At 47.9% G+C, this 17,904-nt stretch overlaps 2 protein-coding genes across 4 annotated transcripts in view; one reads left to right on the top strand and one right to left on the bottom strand.

Annotated features, from left to right (window-relative positions):
• The window catches only part of clcn7 (chloride channel 7), a 42,530-nt gene extending 30,106 nt beyond the window's left edge, over nt 1-12,424 (top strand). For all 3 annotated transcript variants that reach the window (XM_078417564.1, XM_078417562.1, XM_078417561.1), the window contains 6 exons: nt 5,600-5,685; nt 6,849-6,972; nt 8,347-8,421; nt 9,093-9,269; nt 10,438-10,518; nt 10,642-12,424. In XM_078417564.1, the coding sequence (XP_078273690.1) occupies nt 5,600-5,685; nt 6,849-6,972; nt 8,347-8,421; nt 9,093-9,269; nt 10,438-10,518; nt 10,642-10,728 (630 nt within the window). In that variant the 3' untranslated portion in view covers nt 10,729-12,424. The remainder of the gene's footprint in view (nt 1-5,599; nt 5,686-6,848; nt 6,973-8,346; nt 8,422-9,092; nt 9,270-10,437; nt 10,519-10,641) is intronic.
• LOC144603836 (enoyl-CoA delta isomerase 1, mitochondrial-like) overlaps nt 1-17,904 on the bottom strand; it is a 93,766-nt gene that overhangs the window by 47,491 nt on the left and 28,371 nt on the right. The window lies entirely within an intron of this gene.

The raw sequence follows: 17,904 nt of genomic DNA, 5'->3' as shown, positions 1-17,904 counted from the left end.
ATTTTAGCTCGCGACTACATAAATATGAACTGCTAATTCTCATCGTCTTACTGCTGTTTCATATTTTGAAAGCGGGGCATGACGTTCTGTGTATGTAGAATGAGGAGGAGGCTTTTGAAATTCCATTCTATTAATATTGTGGGTGTTCCAGTACGGATGGGAACCGGTACGGATGCCCAGATATCCACTTATTATCTGGTGCAAAGGTGCTTGCAATGAACACAACTGATTTCATTAAAATACATGACTTGCTGTGTGAGAATCTCCCAATGTAAGCAATTGTGATCGAGTGGCACGCACTGCACGACCTCACTTCTGACTAAATTAGAACTGGTTTTGACTTTCATCCTGGTGAATAAACAAAGTATTGCAGTGCATGTGACCGTAAATAAAATGTCTATTTCCATCCTGTTTGGAAGGAATGTATTCACCATTTAAGGATCGGAGTATAAAGCTTTAAAAATTAGTAACTGGTTTATTTTTAAATTGTAAATGTATACTGCTGGAAATAGTGCTGTTCTTACAGTTTAGTGGGAGTCATACAGATGGAATCAGGTTCTTGGACTGTCGAGTCCGCACTGACCACCACACGTCCATTGCTTTCATCTAATCTCTTACTTCCCATTCTCCCCACATTCTCATCAGCACCTCACAGTTTCTAACGTACACCTACCTACACGAGAGAGACAGATTGCAACGGCCAATGAACCTACCAGCCTGTATAAGAAAATAACTGCAGATGCTGGTACAAATCGATTTATTCACAAAATGCTGGAGTAACTCAGCAGGTCAGGCAGCATCTCGGGAGAGAAGGAATGGGTGACGTTTCGGGTCGAGACCCTTCTTCAGACTAATGTCAGGGGGGCGGGACAAAGGAAGGATATAGGTGGAGACAGGAAGATAGAGGGAGATCTGGGAAGGAGGAGGGGAAGGGAGGGACAGAGGGACTATCTAAAGTCGAACCCTTTACGTCGAACAATCCCTGTTCCAGACGTACACTGGCCCCATCCCCGAACTCTACCTCCGCTACATCGACGACTGCATTGGTGCTACCTCTTGTACCCATGCAGAACTCACTGACTTCATACACTTCACCTCCAATTTCCATCCTGCCCTTAAGAATACCTGGACTATCTCCGACATCTCCCTCCCGTTTCTGGACCTCACCATCTCCATCACTTGCTGCTGCTTTACAGCGAATGCAGCGCCGGAGACTCAGGTTCGATCCTGACTACGGGTGCTGCACTGTAAGGAGTTTGTACGTTCTCCCCGTGACCTGCGTGGGTTTTCTCCGAGATCTTCGGTTTCCTCCCACACTCCAAAGACGTACAGGTATGTAGGTTAATTGGCTGGGTAAATGTTTAAAAAAAATTGTCCCTAGTTGGTGTAGGATAGTGTTAATGTACGGGGATCGCTGGGCGGCACGGACTTGGAGGGCCGAAAAGGCCTGTTTCCGGCTGTATATATATGATATGATATGATATGATATGATATATCACAGGAGACAGACTAGTGACGGACATTTACTATAAACCCACTGACTCGCACAGCTATCTGGACTACACTTCTTCCCACCCGGTCCCCTGCAAAAAGTCTATCCCCTACTCCCAATTCCTCCGTCTACGCCGCATCTGCGCCCGGGATGAGGTGTTTCACACTAGGGCTTCCGAGATGTCCTCGTTCTTCAGAAAACGGGGCTTCCCCTCCTCCATTATAGATGAGGCTCTCACTAGGGTCTCTTCTACATCCCGCAGCTCCGCTCTTGCTCCCCCTCCCCCCACTCGCAACAAGGACAGAATCCCCCTCGTTCTCACCTTCCACCCCACCAGCCAGCGGATCCAACATATCATCCACCAACATTTCCGTCACCTACAACGGGACCCCACCACTGGCCATATCTTCCCATCCCCTCCCCTTTCTGCGTTCCGCAGAGACCGTTCCCTCCGTAATTCCCTGGTCCACTCGTCCCTTCCTACCCAAACCACCCTAACCCCGGGCACTTTCCCCTGCAACCGCACGAGATGCAACACCTGTCCCTTTACCTCCCCCCTCAACTCCATCCAAGGACCCAAACAGTCTTTCCAGGTGAGACAGAGGTTCACCTGCACCTCCTCCAACCTCATCTATTGCATCCGCTGCTCTAGATGTCAACTCATTTACATCGGCGAAACCAAACGCAGGCTCGGCGATCGCTTCGCTGAACACCTGCGCTCGGTCCGCATTAACCAAACTGATCTCCCGGTGGCCGAGCACTTCAACTCCCCCTCCCATTCCCAGTCTGACCTTTCTGTCATGGGCCTCCTCCAGTGCCATAGTGAGGCCCACCGGAAATTGGAGGAACAGCACCTCATATTTCGCCTTGGCAGTTTGCAGCCCAGTGGTATGAACATCGACTTCTCCAACTTTAGATAGTTCCTCTGTCCCTCTCTTCCCCTCCTCCTTCCCAGATCTCCCTCTATCTTCCTGTCTCCACCTATATCCTTCCTTTGTCCCGCCCCCTTGACATTAGTCTGAAGAAGGGTCTCGACCCGAAACGTCACCCATTCCTTCTCTCCCGAGATGCTGCCTGACCTGCTGAGTTACTTCAGCATTTTGTGAATAAACCTACCAGCCTGCATGCTTTGATTTGTGGGAGAACCCGAGCGCCATTGGGAGGGAGACCCACACAGCTACAGACAGAATGTGGGCAACACGCACACGCACCCACACACACGCACACACACAATAAGCGTGGGAGGCAGCAGCTCTACATGCTGCTCCTCAGTGCTTTTATTAACACAATCTATCAAGTGTTGAATTCTGATCCAGCATTAGTCAGAATTAAATACTTTTCCCAATAATAACCAGTGAAAGTGAATAAAGATCATATTTGGAAGTGGGCTAGTCTCCTTGGTGAGAACATCAATCTCATTCACATCAGAGGGGGATTGTCACCTTGGTTGTTGAGCAGTATAACTCAGCTCCCTGGCATTCTTTATTGACATGCTTATTAACATTGGCTGCATTTCGTTCCTTGGCATGTCAGTGGATTTCATCTTCATTTCATGACCAGGCATTACTTCATGTTGGCTCTTAACTTGGAACTTTTTGCTCTTTCTCCAATACTATCTGCTTTGTTAATTAGTTTTCTTTGGCAATGTTGCTATAAATGAGTGGCACCTAATTATGAATTACGATACTACTTATAGTACTAAGCACTATTTATAGAAAACACTGTTAACGTTGAAAGACAGGGGCATCATTTGTCAGTATATTTTAATGAAAGAAGAGTGATACTGATTGGCTAAATTGCAGTTATTATTTATAACTAATTTGGGGAGCTGGAATATTTATCTGCAGGTAAAATAAATTACATTTAATGTTTCTCAGGCGAGTGCAGAAGAGATTTAATATAATAGCAGGAATAATGAGGGACTGAAGAAAAGTTAAGTTGTCCGTTGCACGGAGGCATTGGAAACCGTTTGATGGAAGTGTTCCAAGTTGTGAGTGGTACTGACGACTTAGATAAGGAGACGCTGTATAACTGAAGAGCACAGATTCATTGTTTTAGTTAAAGAACCGCCTCAGGGAAACACTTTCAGTTGAAAGTTGCTGTGCACGGAATAGGTTAAAGAAGGTGATGTAACCACCTATTTAACCTATTCTGTCTGAAGAAGGGTCTCGACCCGAAACGTCACCCATTCCTTCTCTCCCGAGATGCTGCCTGGACCGCTGAGTTACTCCAGCATTTTGTGTCTACCTTGTCTACCTGATGTAACCACAACTTCTGCTGACTGGATAGCATGCAACAAAAGCTTTTCACTGTACCTCGGTACACATGGCAATAAACTAAACTAATCTAAACGTTCAAAGAAGACTTGGATAAATACTTGAAGGGGGTAGATTAGGGCGGGAGAGGGTGTGTTAACTCACCAAAGAGTTGATGCAGGAAATTGCCTCATCAAGGAACTGCCTTTCTTTGATTCAAAAACACATATAAAGCACGTTTGTTTATATTATTAAATGCAGGGGGAAAGCTGACTGAACATTTGTGCTGCTGTGTCCTCGATGGTAGCAAATAGTGAATTTGTCTTGCTTTAAAAGTCAACAAAATAGCAACATAATTGTTTTGGAAAATCTTGCTGTATTTTTGGCTGTGAAAACGGTTTACAGATGACCACGAGGAGCAGACTAAAGGTGTAGGAATGAACTACAGATGCTGGTTTAAACCGAAGTGGGTCAGGCAACATCTCTGGAGAGAAGGAATGGGCGACATTTCGGGTCGAGACCAGGAAATGATTTCCACGTACCTCCACTCCATCTTATCCCCCCTGGTCCAATCTCTCCCGACCTATGTCCAAGATACCTCACATACTCTTTGTCTCTTTAATGACTTTTGCTTTCCGAGCCCCCACTCGCCCATCTTTACTTTGGATGTTCAGTCACTCTTTACCTCCATCCCTCACCAGGAAGGCCTTAAAGCCCTCTGTTTTTTCCTAGTCTGAAGAAGGGTCTCAACCCGAAATGTCACCCATTCTTTCTCTCCAGAGATACCTGTCCCGCTGAGTTACTCCAGCATTTTGTGTCTATCGAGAAGCAGACTGCTATGATGGAAAGTTTGGGTTTGTAAAGAAAATGCTGAAGAACAATTGACAGTTTTTCTGTTTAAATGAAGTAAAATCACCTACCAAAATTGGAAAGCATGGCGTATTTCTTACGTTATGTTTAAAAACAAAATGGTACTCATGTGAAGGGTGTGAAATTAATTAAAGGCATAGTTCCTGCCATATACCTGCTATGAAATTAGCAGCAATGAATGATTTGTCTTGCTAAATGTGTGTTTGGTTCACTTGCAGCTTACACATTTTATTAATTAAAGTCATTATTATTCCAATTTTCCCCTTAATCACTGAGTGAGGATCTGTGGCATGGCAACCAATCATTGCCCATTTCTAATTATTGATAAACCGAGTAGCTTCCTCCAATTGGCATTGAGATTTTTCAACTCCTGTGTCTAAATCAGATCCTCTGGATTTCCTAGTCCTTAGCATCCTGTGGGCTTAGAGAGCCATGGGCCAAATGCGGGCTGATGGGATAGCCTGAGATGCCAAGGTGGTCAACATGGATTACAGAGATTCACCACCCTCAGAGAAGATGTTTCTATGCACCACACTGGCCCCTTAACCTGTAGCTTTGTCCCCTTGATGGTGACACTCACACTAGTGGCAACATCTCACCACATCCCCTGTCCAGCTCCCTCTGGGATCTGGCATGTTTGAATATGGTCGCCCTCATTCTTCTCAACTCCAAGCAATATGCACCTGAACTGTCCGGCGATTCTTCAGCGATCGACCCATTCATCCCAATAATTAGCCTGACCGGAATGTTGCTATAATTTGGGTTTACTACCAATTTCAACGTTTGCAGCACTTTGTATTGGCTTTGTAAACCATTGGAGAAGGAGATCAGCTTTGAAGGTTTGTATTGTAGGTCCTAAACAAACTGAGGAGAGATTCAATGGTTTAAGTTGGTATCTAATTTTACATTGAGCCGTATCAATGTAAAGTAGAATTGGGTTGTATAAATTAAAGTTTAACAAGTAGATTGTTTCTGTTTCTAGGGTCTGTATGATATTCATATCAAACTGCAGAGTGTTCCTTTCCTTGGCTGGGAACCTCCTGAGAAATCTCACACATTAACTGCACGGTAAGATTTCCCACTTCATCCTTTCCATAAGCGTTACTCGTATGTTGGCATTCATAGCGAGGGGATTTGAGTATAGGAGCAGGGAGGTTCTACTGCAGTTGTACAGGGCATTGGTGAGACCACACCTGGAGTATTGCGTACAGTTTTGGTCTCCTAATCTGAGGAAATACATTCTTGCCACAGAGGGAGTACAGAGAAGGTTCACCAGATTGATTCCTGGGATGGCAGGACTTTCATATGAAAAAAGACTGGATAGACTCGGCTTGTACTCGCTGGAATTTAGAAGATTGAGGGGGGATCTTATAGAAACTTACAAAATTCTTGGACAGGCTAGATGCAGGAAGATTGTTCCCGATGTTGGGGAAGTCCAGAACAAGGGGTCACAGTTTAAGGATAAGGGGGAAGTCTTTTAGGACCGAGATGAGAAAGTTTTTTTTCACACAGAGAGTGGTGAATCTGTGGAATTCTCTGCCACAGAGGGTAGTTGAGGCCAGTTCATTGGCTATATTTAAGAGGGAGTTAGATGTGGCCCTTGTGGCTAAAGGGATCAGGGGGTATGGAGAGAAGGCAGGTACAGGATACTGAGTTGGATGATCAGCCATGATCATATTGAATGGCGTTGCGTACAGGCTGGAAGGGCCGAATGGCCTCCTCCTGCACCTATTGTCTATGTTTCTATGTCATTGAGAGAGCTCTCAGCTGCATTTATAATGCGGTTCTCCTGCTCTGCACGACACGCAACTAATTTGTGAATCTGAATCTTTCTATTGGAGACAAGAGGCTGCAGATGCTGCAATCTGGAGCAACAGAATAAATTGCTTTAAGGTCCTACTGTAGGGTCTTGACCGAATCTTTATAATTGTCCATCGATTATAGGTCAGTCTGAAGAAGGGTCTCAACCCGAAACGTCACCCATTCATTCTCTCCCGAGATGCTGCCTGACCCACTGAGTTACTCCAGCATTTTGTGTCTGCCATCAATTATAAAGATGCCCTTATTCATTTATTATTAGTTATTTACTTTGTACTCCAGAGTATTGGAAATGAAAATGGCACTAGCATTCATTTCAAGGACAGGGTTTTCTATTTGAGTTGAATAGTGCTGCACAAGTAAATGTTTAATGGAAGCGTTTGTTAACACCCAATATTCCACTTGCTTTCCAGTGAAGTAATGAGTTACCCAGTTACTTGCTTCAAACGAGTGGAGAAGGTGGGTCGCATTGTGGACATCCTCAGTGACACAACGACCAACCACAATGGCTTTCCTGTGGTTGACGAGAATCACGAGGTAATCGTAGAAATAGGAAGATATGTAAATTTTGTTTTTCACAAACTAGGCAAGGAATGTAAAAAGGTGGATAGTAGTGGTCCTAAATGTAACCAGAAGGTACAGAAAAACCTTGATGACAACTTTCTAAAATAGTGATGTGACCAGTCTTAAGATTTATGAAACTGCGTCGCAGGTCTGTATACACTTAGAATGGAACCACGTCCCACATGGGCGGCACGGTGGCACAGCGGTAGAGTTGCTGCCTTACAGCCAATGCAGCGCCGGAGACTCAGGTTCGATCCTGACTATGGGCGCCGTCTGTACGGAGTTTGTACGTTCTCCCCGTGACCTGCGTGCGTTTTCTCCGAGATCTTTGGTTTCCTCCCACACTCCAAAGGCGTACAGGTTTGTTGGTTAATTGGCTGGGCAAATGAAGAAAACAAATGTCCCTAGTGTGTGTGGGATAGTGTTAGTGTGCGGGGATCGCTGGGCGGCGCGGACCCGGTGGGCCGAAGGGCCTGTTTCCGTGCTGTATCTCTAAATCTAAAAAAAAATCTAAAAGAGAATTCTTGATTCTTAGAACAAACAAAAAGCTTTATTAAATGTATTGCTGAGATCTTTCGTTAAGTTGTTTAATTAGTATGCAGTTGTCAACATCTCTGTGATAAAAGACCCTTTTTCAAATTGTGTTCAACCCTCGCAAGTGTTGAAGATCAACGTCTGTGCTTTGCCTCCTTCCCACCCCCACCCTGGCATCCTTCCCATTCTGATCCTGTTTGTTATTGTGATAGTGAATTTGCACCTTTGTGACGCTTGGGAATCGAGGTGATGACTGGAGCCGCAGAATAATGATCTTGCATGTGTCTCCTTTCTCTGACCGTTTAGTCTCCTGGCCAGTGCAGCTACATGTTGCGTGAGGAGATTCAGTATTTTGATGCACAGTTTGCAACTGCATCATCTTGAATTTGCTGCATTTTCAGTTTTTAACAATTCATGTGACATCTGGTTATTAAGTCCAGAGAAGCTGAGAAACCTCGGAACGGAAAACCTGATGCGCTCAAGAGACCATTCTTTTTCCAGTGCAGCCACTGTATGGTCTCTTTTTATTCTCAAGTGACTTCATTCTATACTTTTCTTTGGCGGCAGCATAGGGAGATGTTTTGTTTGTCCAGGAAGTTGGTTAACTTTTCTGTACCTACTACCATTTGACTGAAATAATACACATATATAATCTGGTATTGTGTTAACAAACTATACCCTAACTGTTTCTCATAATATACTCCAAAGCTGGAGTGGTGAGTAATACAATGTATCTCAGACTGCTGGCCTAGTTAACTCATTCAAATCACCACACGTGACTGTATATAATTATGAAATACTTTCCCTTTTTAGCCTGAATACGATAATGTTGGAAGACTGTGCGGATTAATTTTACGATCCCAGCTAATTGTTCTCCTAAAACACAAGGTAATCTTTGAAGTAAAGTCAGAAATGATTCTAATCAAAACAGAAATACTAACAATATGTTGATTTGTTTGTGTAGTAATCTGGAAAGAGTGGCAGGACTTGAAGGCCTGAGCTGTAGGGAGAGGTTGGGCAAGCTGGGACTTTATTCCTTGAGTTGCAGGAGGTTGAGGACTGATCTAATAGAGGTGTAGAAAAGTATGTGTGAAATGCATGGGGTGATTGCACGTGGTCTTTTTCCCAGGGTCGGGGAAGCATGAACTATAGGGCGTAGGTTTACGGTGAGAAGGCAAAGATTTGCTAGGAACTTGAGGGGCAACCCTTTCCACACAGAGGGTGGTGGGTGTATGGTAGAGGGATATGGACTAGCTAAGATTTGGTTGGCATGGATGAGTTGGGCCGAAGGGCCTGTTTCCATGCTGTATCTCTGTATATTCCTCAGAATACTTATAACTATAATTCATCTTATTTGGCGTATTCTTGTCAATGGACATGCAGTAAACATGGATTAAGTTCAAAAGAAAATGGTCTTGTGAGTTGGATATCAAATATGTGATCATTTTACAGAGTGGGGGAGAGAGCATGTATGGAGTTGCACTTTTCACAGGATGGAAATACATCCCCCAGCTGCCAAGTGGAGCACTTGGCTTCACTTTTACTCTTGACTATTTCAGGTGTTTGTGGAAAGAGCAAACTCCAACCTGACCCAGAGGAAGCTCCAACTGAAGGATTTCCGCGATGCGTACCCGCGGTTCCCTCCCATCCAGTCCATCCACGTGTCCCAAGACGAGCGTCATTGTACCGTGGACCTGACGGAGTTCATCAACCCCACGCCCTACAGCGTGCCCGGGGTGAGTCACGCTCCAATGCTGCCTTGTAACCGTGCCGTCTCGTCCTCTCTCACTTCCACCTTTATCATGCTTCATTAACATTGTGTTATGCAAAAACACAGAGTGCTGGAGTAACTCAGCGGCTCAGGCAGCATCTGTGGAGAACATGGATAGGTGACGTTTCACAGAGTGCTGGAGTAACTCAGCGGGTCAGGCAGCATCTGTGGAGAACATGGATAGGTGACGTTTCACAGAGTGCTGGAGTAACTCAGTGGGTCAGGCAGCATCTGTGGAGAACATGGATAGGTGACGTTTCACAGAGTGCTGGAGTAACTCTGGGTCAGGCAGCATCTGTGGAGAACACGGATAGAGTGAAAGACTGGGAATATAAACCCTTGTTCATGAAAGCGTGGGACAAAAGGCAGGGGTGTGACGGCTGAAGAGAGCCAGGTGTGGAGAGGGACGCGGGACATAGAAACATAGACAATAGGTGCAGGTGCCATTCGGCCCTTTGAGCCAGCACCGCCATTCAATATGATCATGGCTGATTATCCTAAATCAGTATCCCGTTCCTGCTTTTTCCCCATATCCCCTGATTCCGTTGGCCCTAAGAGCTAAATCTAACTCTCTTGAAAACATCCAGTGAATTGGCCTCCACTGCCTCGATGCACAGATTGTAGAGACACAAGCAACTGCACACCCTGGAATCTTCAGCAAAAAATACAGTGCTGGAGTAACTCAGCTAGTCAGCCAGCTTCTCTGGAGAACATGGATAAGTGCTGTTTCAGAAGGAACTGCAGATGCTGGTTTACATCAAAGATAGACACAAAAAGCTGGAGGAACTCAGCGGGACAGGCAGCATCTCTGGAGAGAAGCAATGGGTGAAACGGTTCTGAAGAAGGGTCTCCACCAGAAACATCACCCATTCCTTTTCTCCAGAGATGCTGCCCGTCCCGCTGAGTTACTCCAGCATTTTGTATCTTTAAGTGATATTCCGGGTCAGGACCCTTCTTCAGACTGACTTTGTGTCTTAAGTGATATTTCGTGTCAGGACCCTTCTTCAGACTGATTCGTGCCGTTGTGTACTAGTTTATGCACAATCTCAATATAAAGATGTTAATTTCACAAACTCAAATTCAACACAGTAAGTTTACAATCTTAAATTCAATTTGTGCCTTTTTTGTTAAAGGAGGCATCTCTGCCAAGAGTGTTCAGATTGTTCCGGACCCTGGGCTTGCGGCACCTGGTCATCTGTGATGGATGCAATGGGGTGAGTGTGTAAATGATACTACCAAGACTGTCTCTGTGCTGTACAACTGTCCACATCAGGAGCTATGTGTTGTGCAACTGATTTCATTTGCCAAAATTGACGTGCCAAATATTTTGTATGCAGGTGATTGGAATCGTTACCAGAAAAGATCTTGCCCGATATCGTTTACACAAAGGCCAACTGGAGGAGCTTAAGATGGCGCACACGTGATTGCCGTGTCCTGCGTTTCCCCAGAGTCTCGCACTTGCTGGAATTTTACCGTTTGAACAATTCTAGTGGAGAGATTTTATCCAGCCAATGTTTTGTTTGCACTTGATGTGAGCGGAGCCTGGATCGCCGGGATCGTTTCTGGACGGGCTGCCACAGTGTGCCACAATGATCGTCTGCACTGTAACTTGTAACTTTAAATTGTACAGTCTTATATTTTTTAAACTAGAACAAATGTTTGTCTTGCACAGTTTTCTGCTGTTCTTCCTGGATTGTTGTAAAACTTAAGTATTTGGGGACTAAGTGCAAGATTCACGCACAAAGTGTCTCCCTTATGATTAGTTTGACTTCGGGAGCTCCTGATATTTTCTGAACCCTGCTCGTGCTCAGAGTCAAACATGGATGAGGCACTTGGGATTGTACTGGGAACAGCTTGCTCTGCACGCAAAGGATTCCAGTTGCTCAGCAGTTCCACGTTTCACAGGCATCGGTGACGGTCGACGGAACGACTCGGAGTGCTAGTGCACCATGCCACAGGACAGCTAAATGAGAGTTCTATGCATGCACTTCCCAACTGTGCTGTCAAAGTTACCAGCGTATAACTAACAACCAGCTTCCCAAGCGTGAAGAAGCAGACAATCCAAAACTGAGCAGTGGATCCAAAAACGACGTGGCGCCAAGTTTGAGTTTGGACTGCAGCTAGTGCAAGACAACAGCCTCCCACCGATCCCCTGAGCCAGAGCTTCTGTACGGGCAGGGGCAGATCATGAGTTTGGATGGGCACCGGACACTATGTTTACACAGAAGATAGACACAAGAAGCTAGAGTAGCTCAGCGGGACAGGCAGCATCTCTGGAGAGAAGGAATGGGTGACGTTTGAGTTTAGGGAAGAAGGGTCTCGACCCGAAACGTCACCCATTCCTTCTCTCCCGAGATGCTGCCTGACCCGCTGAGTTACTCCAGCATCTTGTGTCTATCTTCAGTTTAATCCAGCACCTGCAGCTCCTTCGTACACGTTGTGTTTACACAAATGGCAATGTAGAACCACTCAACCCAGGGCACAGTGTCATTTCTTCAGAGTTTATTGGGTTGTAATTATATATTACTCACTGGAGCACTGAGTATTGTCTCACTTTGTATTTTATAAACCACCTAAATCACAAGATGTGGAAAGTGCAAGGAAATGACAGATGAGTTTTCTGAGTGCAATTTGTTTTTGAAGGATTTTGTCTTTTCTAACTTCTGTGGCAGGAGATATTGTGCAGTGATGAAGCATGAAGTAATGCAGACGAATTGAGCTTATCTGTGATTGTTTATCTGCTGTAATTGTACTGTGGTGGACGGCTGCTATTCACACCCCACTGAAGACCAATTAAGTTTAATATTCTATCTTGCAGAAAAATTGATATTACTAAAATAATAAATGACACATTGGGCACAAATAATAAAGCTAAATAAAATTCCATTAACCACAAAACTAGTGCTTTTATAGCTAATCAGTGTTCTTATTCCTTTCATGGTGGCTGGTATTTTATAATACTCAAATATTGCTTTTATTCTGCTGCAGAAACAGCTAAACTATTAATATTTTGATGGCCACCTGAATGAACCATAACATATTTTAGTTTTTGAGTATTATTTAAATAGTTTTAAGATATCTATGTGCTCAAGATTTTCAAAAGGATTGTGAATTTTGTTTCCTGCAGTAATAAATGTTTACATTTTTGATCTATTCGCCTGTTTTCATGTAGACTTTTAAACTTCAAGAATCAAAAGTATTTCTTCTGGTTTTCTGAACCTGAGTTGGGGCTGTTGGAGATAAATTCCTTCCAATCTGAGATTAGTGTTTAAACATGAACTGGAGTGCAGGAGGATGAGGGGAGATCTTATAGAGGTGTATAAATCATGAGAGGAACAGATCGGGTAGATGCACAGTCTCTTGCCCAGAGTAGGGGAATCGAGGACCAGAGGACATAGGTTCAAGGTGAAGGGGAAAAGATTTAATAGGAATCAGGGATAACTTTTTCACACAGAGGGTGGTGGGTGTATGGAACAAGCTGCCAGAGGAGGTAGTTGAGGCTGGGACTATCCCAACATTTAAGAAACAGACAGGTACATGGATAGGATGGGTTTGGAGGGATATGGGCCAAGTGCAGGTAGGTGGGTTTAGTGTCAATGGGAGATGTTGGCCGGTATGGGCAAGTTGGGTCGAAGGGCCTGATTCCACACTGTATCACTCTATGACTACAAGAGTTGTAACTGAGAAACCATCATTCCCTCTCCTCTCTAAGTCATATCTCAGTGTCACAACAGCCAAATCTTATGATCTGTGAATAACGTTGAGGGCATGTAGTCTCCTAGATGCTGTATTTAAATTCCCCACGCTTTTTACAACCGGTCCCTACCAGAAATCAGAACCCAGATCAAATCCACATCCAGAGACTCAACAGGAGGTTTACTGCGTGTCAAAGTATCAGGCCCTATAAATAAAGGGGATAAGTAAAATCAGTATAAACTAATGAATACAGGCCCACTCGTCTCAGTATAACAGTGCAGGCATTGCTGCAATCAGGACAGCCTTTGTTTTACTCCCCTGTAACAAATGTACCCTTGGTTCAGGAGATTTTAGAATGCACGCACTGTGTCAGTTATGGCCACACCAAGGTGTAAATGTAGCAAGTCTGAAGAAGGGTCTCGATCTGAAACATCACCCATTCCTTTGCTCCAGAGATGCTGCCTGACCCTCTGAGTTACTCCAGCACTCTGAAACGTCACCTATCCATGTTCTCCACAGATGCTGCCTGACCCGCTGAGTTACTCCAGCACTTTGTGTTTGTCTTCGATTTCGACCAGCATCTACAGTTCCTTCCTACATTGTAAGCCAGCCTTGCTCCCGCGCTCAAAATCACTTGTAAAGGCCAGTTTACGTTTGCTTTTGTGTGCGTTTGTGTTTCTCTGGAGAAGGTAATTAATCTCAAGTAGGAAGGAACAGCAAAGGTCGGCTTTGTGTGAGGGCGAGCCGGTCTCCCATCTCCTACAGGGAGGGGAGCGGAGCGGACAGCAGGTAGCGAGCGGTGTTGGCCTTTACTGAGGAGACAGTCTCTGGTGACAAGTGTTTAATTGTCAGATGGTCCAGCAACTGAACAACCGTGAGATCCTGACGCTGCAGCTTTACATGCCTGTAAACGCAACAACATGCAGATACACATGCGGTACCTCAATGGTTTAAATCCCAGCCTGGACCTTCTTGGATTAAATGCCCTCTGGTTCGGTTGGCAGAGCGCCAGAGACGCGGGTTGGATCCTGGGCTGGGGCTGATCTCTGTAGAGTTTGCACCTTCTCCCTGTCCACTTGGGTCTGCTGTGATCTGATTCCTCTCACATCCCAAAGACGTGCGGGTTTGTGGGTTAATTGCCCCTAGTGTGCAGGGAGTGGATGAGAAAGTGGGAGGACATACAACTGGTGCGATCGATGGTTGGCGTGGACCTGGTGGGCCGAAGGGCCTGTTTCCATGCTGTATCTTTCAATCAATCTAAATAAACAAGGTTGGTAGACAGGCAGGTGTGGAACTGGGTGCCTTTAGCGACGTCCAGAAGCTTCACGTTACAGGTGTAGATGAAGATATCCAATGTCTGTCGTCACAAACTGCTGGAGTTTATTAATTTCATCATCTAGCAACTGCTGATCGATGCTGTCTGTCCGTCCACCTCTGACTGGTGTTGTGAACGAGCAGCGCTTGTTTCTGTAGACAAGGTGCAGGTTACACACAACATCACCTGGTGAAGGTCACATCTACAGGTGTACAGGAGTGGCACATTGACCAGTCACATCACCGCCTGGTTCAGCAACTTCAACGTTCAGGAGCGGAAAAGTCTGTAAAATGTTGTGGACACAGCCCGGTCCATCACACACTGCCCGGTCCATCACACACATTCCGGTCCGTCACACACAGCCCGGTCCACCACACACTGCCCGGTCCAGCACACACTGCCCGGTCCATCACACACAGCCCGGTCCACCACACACTGCCCGGTCCACCACACACTGCCCGGTCCATCACACAGCCCGGTCCACCACACACTGCCCGGTCCACCACACACTGCCCGGTCCATCACACAGCCCGGTCCATCACACACAGCCCGGTCCATCACACACAGCCCGGTCCATCACACTGCCCGGTCCACCACACACTGCCCGGTCCATCACACACAGCCCGGTCCATCACACAGCCCGGTCCACCACACACTGCCCGGTCCATCACACAGCCCGGTCCATCACACACAGCCCGGTCCATCACACACAGCCCGGTCCATCACACTGCCCGGTCCACCACACACTGCCCGGTCCATCACACACAGCCCGGTCCATCACACACTGCCCGGTCCATCACACAGCCCGGTCCATCACACACAGCCCGGTCCATCACACACAGCCCGGTCCATCACACTGCCCGGTCCACCACACACTGCCCGGTCCACCACACACTGCCCGGTCCATCACACACATCCCGGTCCGTCACACACAGCCCGGTCCACCACACACTGCCCGGTCCATCACACACTGCCCGGTCCATCACACAGCCCGGTCCATCACACACAGCCCAGTCCATCACACTGCCCGGTCCACCACACACTGCCCGGTCCACCACACACTGCCCGGTCCGTCACACACAGCCCGGTCCATCACACACTGCCCGGTCCACCACACACTGCCCGGTCCACCACACACAGCCCAGTCCATCACACTGCCCGGTCCACCACACACTGCCCGGTCCACCACACACTGCCCGGTCCACCACACACTGCCCGGTCCACCACACACTGCCCGGTCCACCACACACTGCCCGGTCCACCACACACAGCCCGGTCCATCACACACTGCCCGGTCCACCACACACTGCCCGGTCCATCACACACAGCCCGGTCCACCACACACAGCCCGGTCCATCACACAGCCTGGTCCATCACAGCCCGGTCCATCACCAGCTGTGTGTATATATGTATGTGTGTATGTGTGTACTCGTGTGTGTATGTGTATATATATATGTATGTGTGTATGTGTGTACTCGTGTGTATTTGTGTGTGTAGATACACACACTGCCCTTTCTCTCTCGTTTCCCACATTATTCACAGTGCACCATGTTTACACATTGTGTTGTGCTGCTGCAAGTAAGGTTGTCGTTGTTCTATCTGGGACACAGGACAATAAAACACTCGACCATTGAACGTCATCAGCCGCTAGTGGAGGACACCAAGGAACTGCAGGTGCTGGAATCTGGGAGCAAAGGACAAAGTACTGGAGGAGCGCAGCGGGTCGGGCAGCATCTGTGGAGGGAATGGACCCGTCTCCAGCCTCACTGAGGATAAAGGCCATCGGTCAGTCTGAAGAAGAGCCTTCGCCCCATCTCCCCCCACAGACGATGCCCGACCCGCTGAACGTCTCCAGACCCCCGTGATTGGCTTCACACGAGAGAGACGCCTCGTTAACGCGCTGACCGACTGCTGCGGCGATGAGCTCGCCTTGTGTAACTGCAGCGACCTGTGATCTTAAACAGGTGAGGGCACAGGTGAGAGCACAGGTGAGAGCACAGGTGAGGGCACAGGTGAGGGCACAGGTGAGGGCACAGGTGAGGGCACAGGTGAGGGCACAGGTGAGGGCACAGGTGAGGGCACAGGTGAGGGCACAGGTGAGGGCACAGGTGAGGGCACAGGTGAGAGCACAGGTGAGGGCACAGGTGAGAGCACAGGTGAGGGCACAGGTGAGAGCACAGGTGAGGGCACAGGTGAGGGCACAGGTGAGGGCACAGGTGAGGGCACAGGTGAGGGCACAGGTGAGAGCACAGGTGAGAGCACAGGTGAGAGCACAGATGAGGGCACAGGTGAGAGCACAGGTGAGGGCACAGGTGAGAGCACAGGTGAGAGCACAGATGAGGGCACAGGTGAGGGCACAGGTGAGGGCACAGGTGAGAGCACAGGTGAGAGCGCCCGCACCTGCGGCACCTGCTGCCCCGGGACACAGGCAGCGACCCCCGGGCACGACCCCCAGTCCCGGCCCATTGTGACGGCGCGGCCGCGGCATCAGCGAGGCTCCAGGACCGGGCGCTGCCCGCACTGGGACGGCTCCGGGCGGCCGGCGATGAGCGACCTCTCCCCGGCGGATTACAGCAGATGTTCCCGCTGCTCCACTGAACGGTATCGCCACCTCCCTGGTTTACACAGCACCCACACACACAGCACCCACACACACAGCACCCACACACACAGCACCCACACACACAGCACCCACACACACAGCACCCACACACACAGCACCCACACACACAGCACCCACACACAGCACCCACACACACAGCACCCCCACACACACAGCACCCACACACACAGCACCCACACACACAGCACCCACACACACACACACAGCACCCATACACACAGCACCCACACACACAGCACCCCCACACCCACACATGACAGCACCCACACACAGCACCCACACACACAGCACCCACACACACAGCACCCACACACACAGCACCCCCACACCCACACATGACAGCACCCACACACAGCACCCACCCTGTTACACAGCACCCACACACAGCACCCACCCTGTTACACAGCACCCACACACAGCACCCACCCTGTTACACAGCACCCACACACAGCACCCACCCTGTTACACAGCACCCACACACAGCACCCACACACAGCACCCACACACAGCACCCACACACAGCACCCACCCTGATGTGTACAGCACCCACCCTGATGTGTACAGCACCCCCCCCCACCCTCTTACACAGCACCCACATACCTTCCAGCCACCCTCCCTGCTTTATAAAGCATTCACCCCCACCCCACCCCCACCCACCCTGATGTCACTGGAATTTAGATGGATGAGGGGGGACCTCATTGAAAATTACAGAATATTGAGCGGCCTGGATAGAGTGGATGTGGAGAGGATGTTTCCACTGGTAGGAGAGTCTAGAACCAGAGGGCACAGCCTCAGAATTAAAGGACGCTCCTTTAGGAAGGAGATGAGGAGTCAGAGGGCGGTGAAGCTGTGGGATTCTTTGCCACAGACGGCTGTGGAGGCCACAAGTCAGTGGATATATTTAAGGCAGAGATAGATGCAATCTTGATTAGTGCAGGTGTCAGGGGTTATGGGGAGAAGGCAGGA

Source organism: Rhinoraja longicauda, chromosome 21 (genome assembly GCF_053455715.1).
Source record: "Rhinoraja longicauda isolate Sanriku21f chromosome 21, sRhiLon1.1, whole genome shotgun sequence".
Taxonomy (NCBI): domain Eukaryota; kingdom Metazoa; phylum Chordata; class Chondrichthyes; order Rajiformes; family Arhynchobatidae; genus Rhinoraja; species Rhinoraja longicauda.
The sequence above is the reverse complement of the archived record's forward strand: the minus strand, read 5'-3'. Positions and strand labels throughout refer to the sequence as shown.